The sequence below is a fragment of the Paramisgurnus dabryanus genome, chromosome 4 (assembly GCF_030506205.2).
Source record: "Paramisgurnus dabryanus chromosome 4, PD_genome_1.1, whole genome shotgun sequence".
Lineage (NCBI taxonomy): Eukaryota > Metazoa > Chordata > Actinopteri > Cypriniformes > Cobitidae > Paramisgurnus > Paramisgurnus dabryanus.
In genome coordinates, this window is record NC_133340.1 from 20599733 (window position 1) to 20614248 (window position 14516).

General features: G+C 36.4%; 2 protein-coding genes across 4 annotated transcripts in view; one reads left to right on the top strand and one right to left on the bottom strand.

Annotated features, from left to right (window-relative positions):
- The window catches only part of LOC135760482 (complement C3-like), an 82172-nt gene extending 80453 nt beyond the window's left edge, over window positions 1-1719 (top strand). For both annotated transcript variants that reach the window (XM_065274477.2, XM_073814290.1), the window contains exons 36-40: window positions 48-137; window positions 251-331; window positions 459-542; window positions 668-803; window positions 1216-1719. In XM_065274477.2, coding sequence (XP_065130549.1) covers window positions 48-137; window positions 251-331; window positions 459-542; window positions 668-803; window positions 1216-1357 — 533 coding nt within the window. In that variant the 3' untranslated portion in view covers window positions 1358-1719. The remainder of the gene's footprint in view (window positions 1-47; window positions 138-250; window positions 332-458; window positions 543-667; window positions 804-1215) is intronic.
- Window positions 1720-3275: 1556 nt separating this feature from the next.
- LOC135760480 (complement C3-like) overlaps window positions 3276-14516 on the bottom strand; it is a 78027-nt gene continuing 66786 nt past the window's right edge. The window contains exons 31-41 of one of the 2 annotated variants that reach the window (XM_065274472.2): window positions 7208-7267; window positions 7040-7130; window positions 6878-6926; window positions 6478-6565; window positions 6226-6315; window positions 5465-5570; window positions 5302-5391; window positions 4845-4925; window positions 4620-4703; window positions 3832-3961; window positions 3276-3723 (exon numbers count right to left, since the gene is read on the bottom strand). In XM_065274472.2, coding sequence (XP_065130544.1) covers window positions 3582-3723; window positions 3832-3961; window positions 4620-4703; window positions 4845-4925; window positions 5302-5391; window positions 5465-5570; window positions 6226-6315; window positions 6478-6565; window positions 6878-6926; window positions 7040-7130; window positions 7208-7267 — 1011 coding nt within the window. In that variant the 3' untranslated portion in view covers window positions 3276-3581. Of the gene's footprint in view, window positions 3724-3831; window positions 3962-4619; window positions 4704-4844; window positions 4926-5301; window positions 5392-5464; window positions 5571-6225; window positions 6316-6477; window positions 6566-6877; window positions 6927-7039; window positions 7131-7207; window positions 7268-14516 lie in introns of those variants that run through there. The other variant, XR_012336539.1, reaches the window with a different exon arrangement.

Genomic DNA, 14516 nt, shown 5'->3' on the forward strand with positions numbered 1-14516 from the left:
AACACACACAATCTTCTCTTTAACTAAACCCATGTGTTTTTTTGTAGATGCACGCTGTACAAAGTATTACCATCCTGAAAAGGAAGATGGCGCTCTAAGCAGATTGTGTCTTGGAGATTTGTGCCGGTGTGCAGAAGGTAATGGACTTCTAACTTTATGCAGACATTTATGTGCTACCCTCTTTTTTTTTTTTTGGCGTTTAGAAATATCAAAACATTTATGTATGACAATTCAACATCTCTTTACACAGAAAACTGCAGTTATCAGAATAAATACAAAGTTAAAGAAGAGGAACGTTTGGATAAGGCTTGTGAAGCTGGCATGGATTATGGTAAACATATTCAATTCTGTGTGTTCAATTTTGTAGCTGTCTTACAAATGCATTGAAAATGTTTTGCAAGAACCATTTACATTTTTACAGCTCTGGTGTATAGATAATGGTGTTATATGTTTTAAAGTTTATAAAGTCACAGTGGTGGCTATGAATCTGGCCAAACGCTCAGACGTCTATAAAATGAAAGTGGACCAGGTGTTAAGAGAAGGTACAGTTTATTATTCTTCTGTCCAAAGAAATATGAATCTTCACTGAGCAATGCTAAAATGCATTGGAAATGTTGGCCAAGCTCCACAGTACATTTGTATGCTTAAGGACCTTTCTGTTTTGCAGGCATTGATGAAGATATAGAAGGAAAGGAAAGAGACTTTCTGGCTCATCCCAATTGCAGGAAATCTTTGGGATTCCAAGCAGGCAAGTCGTATCTCATCATGGGCAAATCCACTGATCTGCCAAAGCTCGAGGCAAGGTAGGTGTTCACTTAATGTCTGTGTTTGTTTATAAACATCAAGATTTGCTTGAGGTTTATGCAGTTAATGTGAAATTGAAAATAATTAGGGTTGCATGATATTGAATAAAAATGTGCTATGCAATAACTTGCTAAATGAGGCGATGTTCAATGTGATAAAATAATGCTTTAAGTTTAAGAAATCAATTAGAATAATAATGAAATATATTTTAAAAGTTTAACAAAATTATATACTGTAATAACATGTAGTTGCAAGCCATTGTGATACTGTGTACTGGGATATGCACATTATACACTATTTGTATAATATCGATTCATTTAGCAGCACTGGAAATAATTATTGCTTTGTACATGCGCACACCCTCACGATATCACTTTGTGTTTGTCTTTGTGTTACTTTTGTTGTTTTTAGAATTCAGTACATCTTGGGTGAGGAGACCTGGATCGAGTACTGGCCCACAAGAGAAGAGAGTCAAACAGCAGAACATAGAGACAGATACCTGGGCATCTCTGTACTCGCCAATAAGCTCTCTGAAGAAGGATGCATAACATAATTATTTATTATGTTTTTATTTGTTTGTTTTTGCAGAAAATTAAACATCCTGCAATTGCATTCTTATAGTATACATGTTTGAAAGTATTGTTTGTCAAAATACTTTGCTTAATTTCACAATAAAGGTTAATTTAATAGAAAATGTTCAGCTCTAAATAATCATAGTTTGATGTACATTACATTGCTTTGCAAAAGCATTTAGACCATTAACCTTTTATTTCTATTATAATTAATAATGAGACATTGTTAAAATTTTTTTAGAAGTTAAATTTATTTTAATCATTTAGGTAAAGACTACCAGTTTTTTAGAAAATTGAAGCATTGCTGTTCTAAAAATATTAAATAAATCATACTTACTGTATATACTGTTTGTAACTTTCTTTAACATATTTCAATAAACCTAGTTATTTTTAGTGTTTTAAATGGCATTATAACACTAAATTACTTCATTTTTGACATGCATTGTCAACACTGTGGCGAGAATTACAATATAATGTTCTGAACAGGGTTCAGGTAAAGAGACACTGATCACCTGAACGGTGACTTCACAAAATTATAATTTACAACAAAACAACATCAATAATATAAGAGCTTAAACCTTTATGACATTTTACTAACAAATATTTAAGTAGTTAAAGTTCTTATCAGTTCTTATTCTGTGATAAAGCTTAAAAAGTAAAAAATATTCAGGCGGAAAGGATTGTTGGTATTCCTTACAACATGTGCAAATAAATGTAAGTAAATTTTAATTTAAAGACATTTTACTTGAATCTGCTAATGTTTTTGATTAAAATTTACTTAATTACTTAATACTATGTGCAGTGACTACACTGTAAAATCAAATAGTATACCTTATGTTAAAAATGCTAGTATATTTACCTGTTTTAAACTAAACTGTTGAGTTTACTTAAAATTGCTAATTGTTGTTTAAATGTTAAAAATTATAGTTCACACAACTGAACCAATTAAGTAAAATGACACAAAATATCCAAGACGTTCTATTGAGCATGCGCATTAGCGCAATTCCCCTCCTCCACACCTCTTTCTAATGTGAACATGTTAGAATTTACAGTGTATAAAACAGTTAATAATACAAGAAAAATATCTTATATGACTTAGTATTCCCACATAGTTCATTTTCTACATGAATTAATTGTGTCTTTATCATCATTTTACTTAGGAAAATCTAGCTCTCATTAAATGTTACAGGGGACATATTATGAAAATCTGACTTTTTCCATGTTTAACTGCTATAATTGTGTCCCCAGTGCTTCTATCAACCTAGAAAATGTGAACAAGATCAACCCAGTAACTTAGTTTTGGTAAACCATTTTCTGCAAGCATGTGAAAAAAATAGGTCATTGTAATTTGGCTCCTATTGTGATGTCAGAATAAGGTAATACCGCCCCCTTTATCTGCACTATCCAACCACAAGACAACCATTTAGTACAGTGAGAAAGAGAGAGAGAAAAAATAATTCACAGCACAATTGAGTTTCAATTGCAACAAACCACCATCATTGTGATCAGTGGTTGCACTTCATCCGCTCATTTGCATTTTAAATGACGCACCCAAAACGACACATTTTTGCTCACACCTACAAAGTGGCAATGCTAACATCTTCATGCCACTGGGTTGATCTTTTTCACATTTTCTAGGTTGATAGAAGCACTGGGGACACAATTATAGCAGTTAAACATGGAAAAAGTCAGATTTTCATAATATGTCCCCTTTAAATGACACAACCAAGAATGGCACACACTTGCTCAGGCCTACAAAGTGACATTTTTAACATGCTGTAATTAATTATCTTTGGGGTATTTTGAGCTAGAACTTCAATTACGCACTCTGGGGACACCAAAGATTTAGTTTACATTTTAAAAAAATCTCATAATATGATATCACAACATGGCACGACATTGCAGTCAAACATTTTCCCTTTTTATTGGAACAATTACCAAACAAAAATAACCAGTTGTTAAAAACTAATTATATTAAAGATATATTTAAAGTATACAAAGAGTAGTACTCCAAACAGAGATTGTTGGATTTCGCCTTTAAAATTAGAGGTTCCTAAAGCGTCCTTTTTTAAGCTGTATGGTCCATAGAGAACCTCTGATGCACAAAAGGTTCTTTAGAAAAAGATTTTACTGAATTGCAGTTCAAACAGCTTACTTTTTACATTTTTTAAACTTATTTTTTACTTAGCTTTACATGTGTTATATTTATGTAGTACATCCTGTTTTGGTAAGGTCATTGGTTAGCTGAGAGAGTCCAACATATTTGTTCTGGTATTCGCTGGTTTGGCTCTCTTCTCTCGTAGGCCAGTACTCAATCCAGGTGTGCTCCCCCAATATGTAATACAGGCTGTAAATATAAAAAAATATTAATTTACATTGTGTGTGAATGTGCAAACATGAATCATTTTCGATATAAATATCATTCTAAGAACACACACATACACCAGACACCTACCTGTCCCCTAGTATGTCCACATATTGGCCCATGATGAGATATGTCTTGTCTTTCTGGAATCCCAAAACTGTTCTGCAGCTGGGATGACTCATAAAGATTCTCTCGTTCCCTTCAACACCGGGATCATTGCCTACAGTATAGCAAATTAATCACAGCATTTAGGAAATAAAGTGTGATATAATTTAGCCTTCTATTCAACAAGGCTATGAAAAGTATGCATTATACAGTACATAATGTGCATGTGAAACCTTATAGGGCAGATTATTTATTCATTTAGCTGACACTTTTATCCACAGCAACTTACAATCACTATATCTGTAAGAGGTCGACACCTCTGGAGCAACTAGGAGTTAAGTGTCTTGCTCAGGGACACAATGGTGTGTCACAGTGGATTCGAACCCGGGTCCCTCACGCCAAAGGGGTGAGGGACCCGCCATGTGTCTTATCCACTGTGCCATCACCACCCACAGATGTGCGCTATGATTTACTGGAGATATACATAGACCAGCCACAATATTAAAACAAACTGTCCCCAAAAACAACTCTGATGCTTCAGGGCAAGTACTCTGTAAGAACAATGAACAAGCCCTGATTAGTTGCTCAATCAAATTGAGATGTGGGGACTACAACACCTTGACTTTATGGAATAAGTCGACTACATATATTTGCAGATTTGCATACGGCGTATCAACAAATTGTTTCTTGCCATTATTCTGTTGAAAATCTCATTTTATTTATGTGAATTAAAAATTTTCAAAGATAAAAGGCAATAGAATGTTGATTCATACCTTCTTTTAGGACATGCACCACTTTCATTGTATAGGTGTCCGAGTGTACTGTCTGATTCATATCCTCCACTTTGACTTTATAAACTGTAAAGCAGACGATTTATATTAGTAACTACACCAGAATTATAAAACTGATAGATCTAAGAGTTATTGTGTTTGCACAAGGGCTGAGAAACACAAATATGACAGTAATGGATCAGTTAACACACAAAATTGAATGTTTACCATAATTCATGCCAGCTTCACAAGCTTTTATCCATCGCTCATCTTCATTGACATTATTTTTTCTCTGGAAACTGCAGTTTTCTGTTAAGAATTATTACAATTTTTATTACACAATGTTTTTCAAAACTGGTTCTGCTGTGTAGTGCAGAGGCTGGTGGGTTAACAGGTCTGGTACACATAAATTGAGCACACATGCACTTTTTCTTTATGATTTTTACTGCATTATTACTACTATTTTACTGCACAGGATTGTTTGCATCTTAATTTGTTTTCCTGTTTGACAAGTAAATTTGTTTGAATGATATAATGTGTTGCTTGCCTCTTTTATGTTGCAGGTTATGAGGTTATGTCGCATACAATCATACGTAAAAACTAGATTAACTTTGTCATTTAAAAGTCGCCGTATGACTCATAAATGACATAAGTGCATGAAAAATACAGATCTTGGTAATAATACCTTCTGCACACTGGCATACGTCTCCATGACATAGTCTGATTAGAGCGCCATCGTCTCTTTCAGGATGATAGTACTTTGTACAGCGCCTATCTGCAAAAACACATGGCTTTAGTTAAAAAGATGGCACTGTGCAAGTCTATGTTTGACTGTGCCAAAATTTCACCTGGTGAATAATATTCATATATAGTGACTCCAGCAGGTTGCAGCAATCCCACATTATTGATCTTGTGCATTCTGAAGACAATTCTTTCTCTTTCTGTATGAGAGACCTAATGAAACAAAAATGTAATCTAATGTACAATAGCCACAAGAAAGTTTTAAAACATACACATAAACATTTTCACCAACCCTTTTGGCCACATGCATCTGTTTTCCTTTTAAATGTCATGTTGCTGGCTTAAATTTGTGTATTTGCCTCTAAATATTGAGGGGTGGTTTCCCGGACAGGGATTAGCTTATGCCAGGGCTAGGCCTTAGTTTTAATAGGAAATATAACTAGTTTTAACGAACATGCCTTACTAAAAACATATTTTGTTTGTATTTAAGGCATTTTGATGTATTTTAAGATATCAGTATAAGTGGTTTTCAGTTTGGACAGCTCTAATCCCTCTCTGGGAAACCACCCCTGAGTGTAGTTGAACTGTTCTTTGCAGTGGTGAAGGGGTGGGACTGCACCCCCGACATCTAAATGTTTACCCCGGGTGTCACCCCAAATTTAATGCGCTACTTTTACTTCCCTTCCTGCTAACTGAAGCTTTTATTTTGATGTGCGACAGTGCAGGACATTATTAATAACAAATATTAAGATAATAGTCTGGAAGAGTTGAAAGAGTATGTATAGTAATTTACACTCCCCCCAGATATCATCAGTCTTTATGTCTTTCAGGCTTAATAATTCGATCTTTTAACTGTGAAGTGAAATACCTTGTCTAGGTAGATGATGAGCGATCCTCGTTCTGAGAGCTTTGTGTCCATCTCATATTTTTGAATAAATCTCTCCTTTCCATCGAGTAACTGAGAGTAAGAATAAACAACACAAAATATATTGAAACCTCTATCATGCAGGTATCTGTATAATTCACTTTAAGTTACGAAAATGATGACACATAAACAGCTCATGAGGTTTAATTCTGTAAAGTTGCATGGTATCGCTGCTTCATTTATTCACGACAGTACCTCTTGTAAATCCCTTTCATCCACTTTAAACCCTGTTGGTAAGCCCACATCCAGTATACTCATAGTAGCATCTACTGTGTTTATGTAGCTGTAAAAATGGATGAATCAATATAAAATGAAGTGTCTTTCTAGCACTTGTCATTTTTGTAGATTTATTTAAACCAAGAAACTTAATTACACAACAAAATATAGATTATTACATTACAATGAATCAAAAGCCTAAAATATACTGTGTTTTTGCTTTAAATCGAAAGCTGGACTAAAAGCACATTTGCTGTCTAATTGATCTACAAGACATAATTGCACATTTGTTCAAATAAAATACATTTACTGTTTGTTAACACCGGGGATTTTGCTGTGTAGTTTTTTTATATTAGGGCTTGTCAGTTTGTTTACTTACTAGAATTCCAAAGTGAGGGTGTAACTTTGACTGGCTGCTACAAAACTTACTGAATAAAAAATAAAAATGCTGAAAGGCAGTGTAATGCAAGTACATTGGAGGCTTTAAATATATATATATATATATGTTAGAGTAAGCAAAACAAGTCTTTGTAAAACTTACCTTCACTTTCCTGTTTCATTTTAACACTTAGATAAAAGTTTTTACAGTCAGAAATCTTCTCAGCAGGTTTGGCATAGTACAGGCTGAGCACCTAAAACAAGCAGTAATACTCAGTTAACACATTCATAGTGTAATAATGTGACACTATAAGCTCTCATGTAAACTCACTGATAGAATCGCTGTTCCAGTTCCCCTGGCAGTTACATTGAAGTTCTTACTGAGATCAAGCTGTTAAGTACACAAAGACATACGTCATTATTCCGTTATTAATTCAATTCAATTTTATTTATATAGCGCTTTTCACAAATGTTTAATTGTTTCAAAGCAGCTTTACATAAGAAAGCAGGAAAAAACAGAAAAATCGTTATACAACATAAGAAGCAGAGTAAAGTGGCTAAGATTAACCCATACTATCGAATGTAGTAATAATGTAACATATAGAAGAAAGTTCTAAGTTAAGCCAATGTCTTCTTTACTTTATTGGCGGATCACATCTCATTGGTGCATACTGCCATTAATGCCAATGTCAGCTGACTGCACAGGGGTTGAACTAAAGCAAACTGGAATGGCGTTAACCTCTTCAACCCTGAGGACCCTGTCCCAGGTCAAAAATTTCGTATTTTGACTTAATATAAAAGATTCTTTTAATCTTTAATGCTCCGTCATGGACCCCAGTAACACATATGAGATACTGTTTGAAAGCTTAGAGTCTCTACTTTCTGCAGACATGCATCACTTTGACATATCTTTTACTGTAAGAAAGTTATTTACACTTAATTTACACTATCACCCCCCCAATATTTTTTGATATCATATAATATTCACATATTTCATATTTTTCAAAAATGACAAACATGGGCAAGTCTTATATCAAATGAAAGCTCTCACTCTCAGGAATAAGGCTACAGCATTATTTTTGTTCTAATATCAACACATATCCAACAATCATCGAATTAATAATAAGGTAAAAAATGGTCTTTTGTAAACATATGTGAAACTTGAGTGTGGACTGCCTCAGATAGCACAGATAGCCACAAATGATACATCATCTTTTCTTTTAGGTCCTACTCTAAAAAATGAGTCCATTCACAGCATTTTCTTTGGTTGTTTGCATAATTAATCCCTAGCTTTTTATTATATGTGCACAGGAAAATCCCCAGTGTTAAATTAACTCTACCAGTGTTAAATCAACACTATTTGGTGTTTATATAATCCACACCAAGATCGGTGTTAAAAAAGACTGGTGTTAAAAATATAACTCTGAATCAGTGTTAAAGTTAATGAGATAATGAAGTGATGATTAAGACAATAATGGTGAACACCTGCTGGTCATTCAAATCAATTACATTTTGGACATTTTCCTGTCTCTAAATTTTTATTTTGATGACTCGTTTTCTGGGGAAAATACTAAAATAATAAAGAAAGACAAATTACTAAAAGCAATAGATGAATACTGTTAGGTGTATGCCTCCAAAAGCTGCAATCTTTCACGTTTGCCTCTCTATCAGCATCTCTGTTTGAAAAATAAAATAACTTGCAGAGTTATTTTCTAAATGGATAAGTTTGACTGATAAACAGCTGTCAGAACAAAATACAAGTGCTCAACTATTCCAGCATCCACACACGTGATTTAGTAGACAAATCTTCTTTCTGACGTGATGTCTCACAAGTCAAATAGACATTTATCACAAAATGTATCACATTAAATCTTAAGTTTGTGTTTGTTATGGGTTCATTTGAAGTCACCATTACTGTGATTAGTGTTTCATTTAGTTAGGCATTTGTCCCTTGACTTTCACTGATCTAACTCTCAACTTTTAGCAATAGCAACAATGTTTTAGTAAGACCACTTGTTCATTGCTTCATGTAGAGGGAAAACCTTCCAGACCTTCTCAGTTTATTTATATTATATTCCACCCTACAAATCATTGACACATTTGATCATAACTTATGAAGAAACAGGCATATAAAAAAGCTCTACGCAAATGACATTGTATTGAACAAGGCTGCCGAAATGCTTTAGTGTGTTTTTGATGATGTTTTTGCTTAAGAGAGACTTCATGATTTCGGATACAAATCTCAACAATGGTGTCAGTTAATGGTAAGAAAGTTGCTAAAGTTTTGTCATGTTGCAATGCATGATGGGATGTATGATTGAGTTTGGGACCCAGCATGCATTGCGTCATGAAGCTTTGTTGTTGATTGTCACCATGATTGTGTTTTATAGGCTGATTGTTCATGTCTCAGTGTGTCTGACTAACACCACAGATTAGATTTGGGTAAACAATATTTAACTCTTCAGGGTATGTGGACTTTTATAGCGCTGTTGGATTTCATGGGAGCCTCACAGGGTTTGCAGAACATAAATTAAACACTTATATGCAGTGATTGCTTTTTTTATGATGTCATTGAATCCCTAGACTTACACTTTCATAATAATTAACATAGCAACAGTAATACACTACATTTCTATCATCTTCCTCTGCTTTAACAGATGTGTTTTATAACACATTGCCACAATTAGCAGAAGAAACTAATACTAAACTTCAAGACCCAAGTACCCAACTAAAGGAAACACTAATCGGACCAATGGTGACTTACTTTATTAACCAGATTTCTTTAGAAGTTAAACCTATCATCCATGTAACTCTGCAAGCAAGTTGTAATTTTAGTTTTCAAACAGAGATTATGATAGTGTTCATTTAACTATATATGGTGATTTCATCTATTGCATTTAATAATTTGGCTTTCTTCAACATTTTAGTATTACTTTCTCCAGAAAAAGAGTCAACAAAATAAAATATTTAAGACAGGAACAGTTCCAAAATTGAGTTGATTTGACATGGAATGACCAGCAGGTGTTCATCATTAATGACTCAATCACTTCATTATCTTATTAACTTTAACACTGATTTAGTGTTTTTTTAACACCAATCTTGGTGTGGATTATATAAACACCGAGCAGTGTTAATTTAACACTGGGGATTTTGCTGTGTGCAAAACAAAAAATTAATATTTTTATGAAAAATGTATTTCCGCACCCTTCAGTAAAATAAGAATATCTTTTGAATGCGACATGATAAAGAGTTCATTCTTTTTTTGGGTGTTTACTGTCTGCTGCTGCTAACAAACAGAACTGTCTGCAGTCTGCTAGAGCACCCAGAACCAGAGTTATACACTATCAAAGACAGTGTTTACAACATAAAAAATAAAATTTGGTGTTTCATCATATGAAAAACAACATAAATAACAATATTTGTCACAAACAGCAGCTTTTTATGTAACTTCAAAGGGTTTTCTTTAAAATGATATAAAGAAATTGCATTTATTCCACTGTATGTGGTTATGGTAGCACTTCAAATGGTTTTTGGCAGAAATTGTACACCATAAGCATATTATTCCTCCCATCAGTTGGAGTAAAATAACTTTTGCATATATTATGATAGAGAAAAAAATCCTTTTTCCTCTGTAAGCTGACAATTGCTGGAATCAAACAAAACTGTCTGCAGGGACCTGAGATACCCAGGACCAGAGTTATATACTTTCAAATAAAAACTTTAGAAAAAAAACATAAAAAGCGCCTATTTATTTTTGTGTTTATTAGAGGCCTGACATCACATACAACCATGTTTAGCACTTTCAACAGTGTTTTATGTAATTTCAAAGGGTTTCCTGTAAAATGATACCAAACTTTTGTATGTAAACCTCTGCATGTGGGTATGGGAAGCTTTTGAAATTGGGTAGGCCAAATCCAGGCGAAAATCCCCAAAATAGCTTCAGGGTGGAAGAAGTTAAGAAATAAAGGAAGAAGAAAAATAACTAAAGCAAACACTGATCACAAAAATTGTGATTTGTTGAAAATTCAAAAAAAAAAATCTATATTAATGGAGGATGCAAACCTGATATTGATTCAATGGTATTAACACTGACAAATCAATGATTTTTAACATGGTTTTAATGGTTGCATGTGTTACGGCTGCTGTTGTGCTGTTTTTTTTTGTCTCTCCTCTTTTCTCTTCGTCTTGCTTTTACTTTCACAGAGTCATGCCATTGGTTGGCCTTCTGTCTGTTACCGGTGATCCTCTGACGTCATCTCCAATCACATCCATCCTTCTTCTATAAAAGAGTGCGGCAGACTACCGGCGCGAGCTCCTGAACGCGCTCTGATATTGTGCGGCTGATTCTTTAATTGTATGTCTGTTGCGTTGCTGTCCACAGTGCGTTGTTCCCCCCACTCGAGTTTTCTTTATTGTTTTATGTCTGTGGTTGGGAAGTGGACAGGTAAGAATGTCGCGCGATATACATCGTGCACACGCAGTCTGTTTTCCACTGTATTAGGCACACTAGGTAAGGGGCGAGCACCATCCACTGTATTTTTGTGTTAGAGAGCGTAGATTAGTCAGGGCGTCCTGGACGCTGAAGAACCTCTCTTTGTTTTTTTCATTGTGTAGTCAGCGTAGAAGGGCTAATCACAGTCAGACGGGGTTTTTGTTTGTTATTTTCATTCCTTTGGCTGCCGCCCATGTCCCTTCTCATCCCTCTCTCTTTCATGTGGGTTTTTGTATATGCTAATGACAAGTACACTGTATATATTTTTCTCACTTTTGCATATAACAGTTCACTGTAAATACTGTAAATAAACATACGGCTTTATTTGCACTGCATCAATACTGTTTGTCTGGTTTCTTCTTAATGCTCCACACCTTTCATAAATGATATAATGTTACCGACCCCCTTTCCCCTTGACTTTCATCTGGGGTCGTAACATTACGTGGGGGCTCGTCCGGGATCATAAACTCATTTTCCCGAGTCATATTTTTTTTTATAAAAAGGTGTTGGTAGCATTGAGTTTGTTTAGCCAGGACGTTGTGACGTTGTGACGTTGGTTACTATAAGGTTGATACGGTTTGTTGGTATGTGCGTGTGATTACTGTAAAGGAAAACATGGCCTCGTTTGATTTACAAACATTTATTAATAATCCAGGAATAGAGCAAATTAAGAAGTGCAGGAAGGATGATTTGATTGCCATTGCTAATTATTTTCAAATCCCCATTTCAAAGCAGTCTCTTAAAAGGGATATTAAAAGCATTGTTGTGAGTCAACTATTGGAATTAAAAATTTTGGCAACACCGGGTGCGGATGGCGGCGCAGGAGTCGGCCCTGGTAGTACTGCCGACACGCAGCCTCTCCATTCGGTGGGGGAATCGGACGAGGTGCAGGCGGCGGCTGTGACTGAGGCGGAGGCCGAGGCCAAGGCTGCTTTGCCGCCCTTTGATCCGTTCTCCCCTGCTTCCACTGGGTCCGTAGACGGGGCGCGACTGAGAGTCCGTCTGGCCCGATTGCAACTAGAAGCGCAGGAGAAGGCACAGGCGCGTCAAGCTGAGATGGAGCTGCGTCTAGAAGTACGCAGATTGGAAATTGAGGCTGACACAAGGATTAAGTTACGGAAGCTTGAATTGGAGGCGACGAAGGTTGCCGCTAGTCCGGTTGCGCAAACTGCTGATATACAGGGCTCTGATACTCCTTCACTGCCACGGAATCCCCCCTCGGTTGCATTTGACGTGAGTAAATGTATAACTCTAGTAACCCCGTTTAGGGAGACTGAAGTTGACTCATATTTTAATGCTTTTGAGCGCATAGCGTCTTCTCTTAACTGGCCGAAAGATGTGTGGTCTCTTTTACTCCAATGCAAATTAGTAGGAAAGGCTCAGGAAATTTGTTCTGCTCTTTCGTTAGAAGAGAGTTTAATTTATGAGACTGTCAAATCTGCGATCCTCCGTGCATACGAGTTAGTCCCTGAAGCTTATCGTCAGAGGTTTAGAACCTATAAACGAAATGGCAATCAAACATTCGTCGAGTTTGCACGAGAGAAAAGTATCTTGTTTGACAAGTGGTGTGTAGCTTGTAAAGCTGCGGATTATGGTTCATTGAGGGAGTTAGTATTGCTGGAGGAATTTAAGTGCTGCGTACCCGAACGTGTCGTAGTTTATTTAAATGAACAGAAGGTTTCCTCCTTGTCCCAGGCGGCTGTAATGGCAGATGAATTTGTGCTTACGCACAAAAGTGTTTTTTCATCTGTGCGCCAGGAGAAAACTCCTGTCTCGTCTTCACAGACGCAACCCGTTCGTTCAAAAACTAGTGTTCAGCAGCCGAGAACCGACCGCGAATGTTTCTATTGTCATAAACAGGGACATATTATTGCAGACTGTTTAGCCCTTAAACGAAAGCAGCAACAGCCAAAGAGTGTTGGACTTGTGAAGTCTATTCCTGACTTTCTGGTACATGATAGTGATGCTTGTGATGGTAGTTTTAAACCATTCCTTATGAGGGGTTTGATTTCTTTAACGGGAAGATCAGAAAGAAGTTCAGATTTTAAGAGATACAGGTGCTGCTCAATCATTTGTTGTTTCTGACATTTTGCCTTTGTCGGATCTGTCCTACTGTGGTTCTAGTGTACTGGTGCAAGGAATTGAAATGGGTATCGTTAAGGTTCCGCTGCATCAGGTGCACTTAGAGTGTGACATTGTTACAGGCTTTGTTAAGGTTGGTGCGCGTTCTTCTCTGCCCGTTAAAGGAGTTACGTTTATTTTAGGCAATGACTTAGCGGGAGGGAAAGTGTTACCTATGATGGAAGTGTTGGATGTTCCAAATTTGTCTTCTAGCTCTGATGAAATGTGTAAGTCTTTTCCTGAGGTGTTTTCAGCGTGCGCCGTCACGCGTGCACAGTCGCGTAAGACGGGCGATGAGGTTGAGCTGTCTGACACTTTAGTAGCTCCCTTGTTTGTAGAGGATGTGTCGCCTCCTCAGTGTGTTTCTGTCATGTCCCCGGATAAACCTTTAAACTCTGCTTATGTTGGTTCAAAGATCGGCTGTTCTGACTCTCTGAAACTCTCTATCACCCGAGAGCAAATAGTTACAGAGCAACGGAACGACCCGAGTTTAAGTAAATGTCTCGCATCTGCTGTTGACTCAATGGCTATGAAAGAGATAAATAGTACTTATTTCATGGAGGATGGTTTGCTTATGCGCAAGTGGTGTCCGGATGTATCTGACTCGGAGTATAATGCTGTGTTCCAAATTGTTGTGCCCACCGTTTATCGCCAACAGGTGTTATTTCTTGCTCATGACCATCAGTTGTCCGGTCATTTAGGTATAACAAAAACGTACAATCGTATACTTAAACATTTCTTTTGGCCGGGTTTAAAGAAAAGTGTCGTAGAGTACTGTAAAACCTGTCATACATGTCAGCTTACCGGAAAACCAAACCAGGTTGTTCCGCCGGCTCCTCTGGTACCTATCCCTGTGATCGGTGAGCCGTTTGAACATGTAATCGTCGATTGTGTTGGCCCCTTACCCAAAACTAAGTCCGGTAACCAGTTCCTTCTCACTATCATGTGCACCGCTACCCGATTTCCCGAAGCCATTCCCCTCCGTAGAATTACTGCTCCGGTTGTCATTAAAGCTCTTGTAAAATTT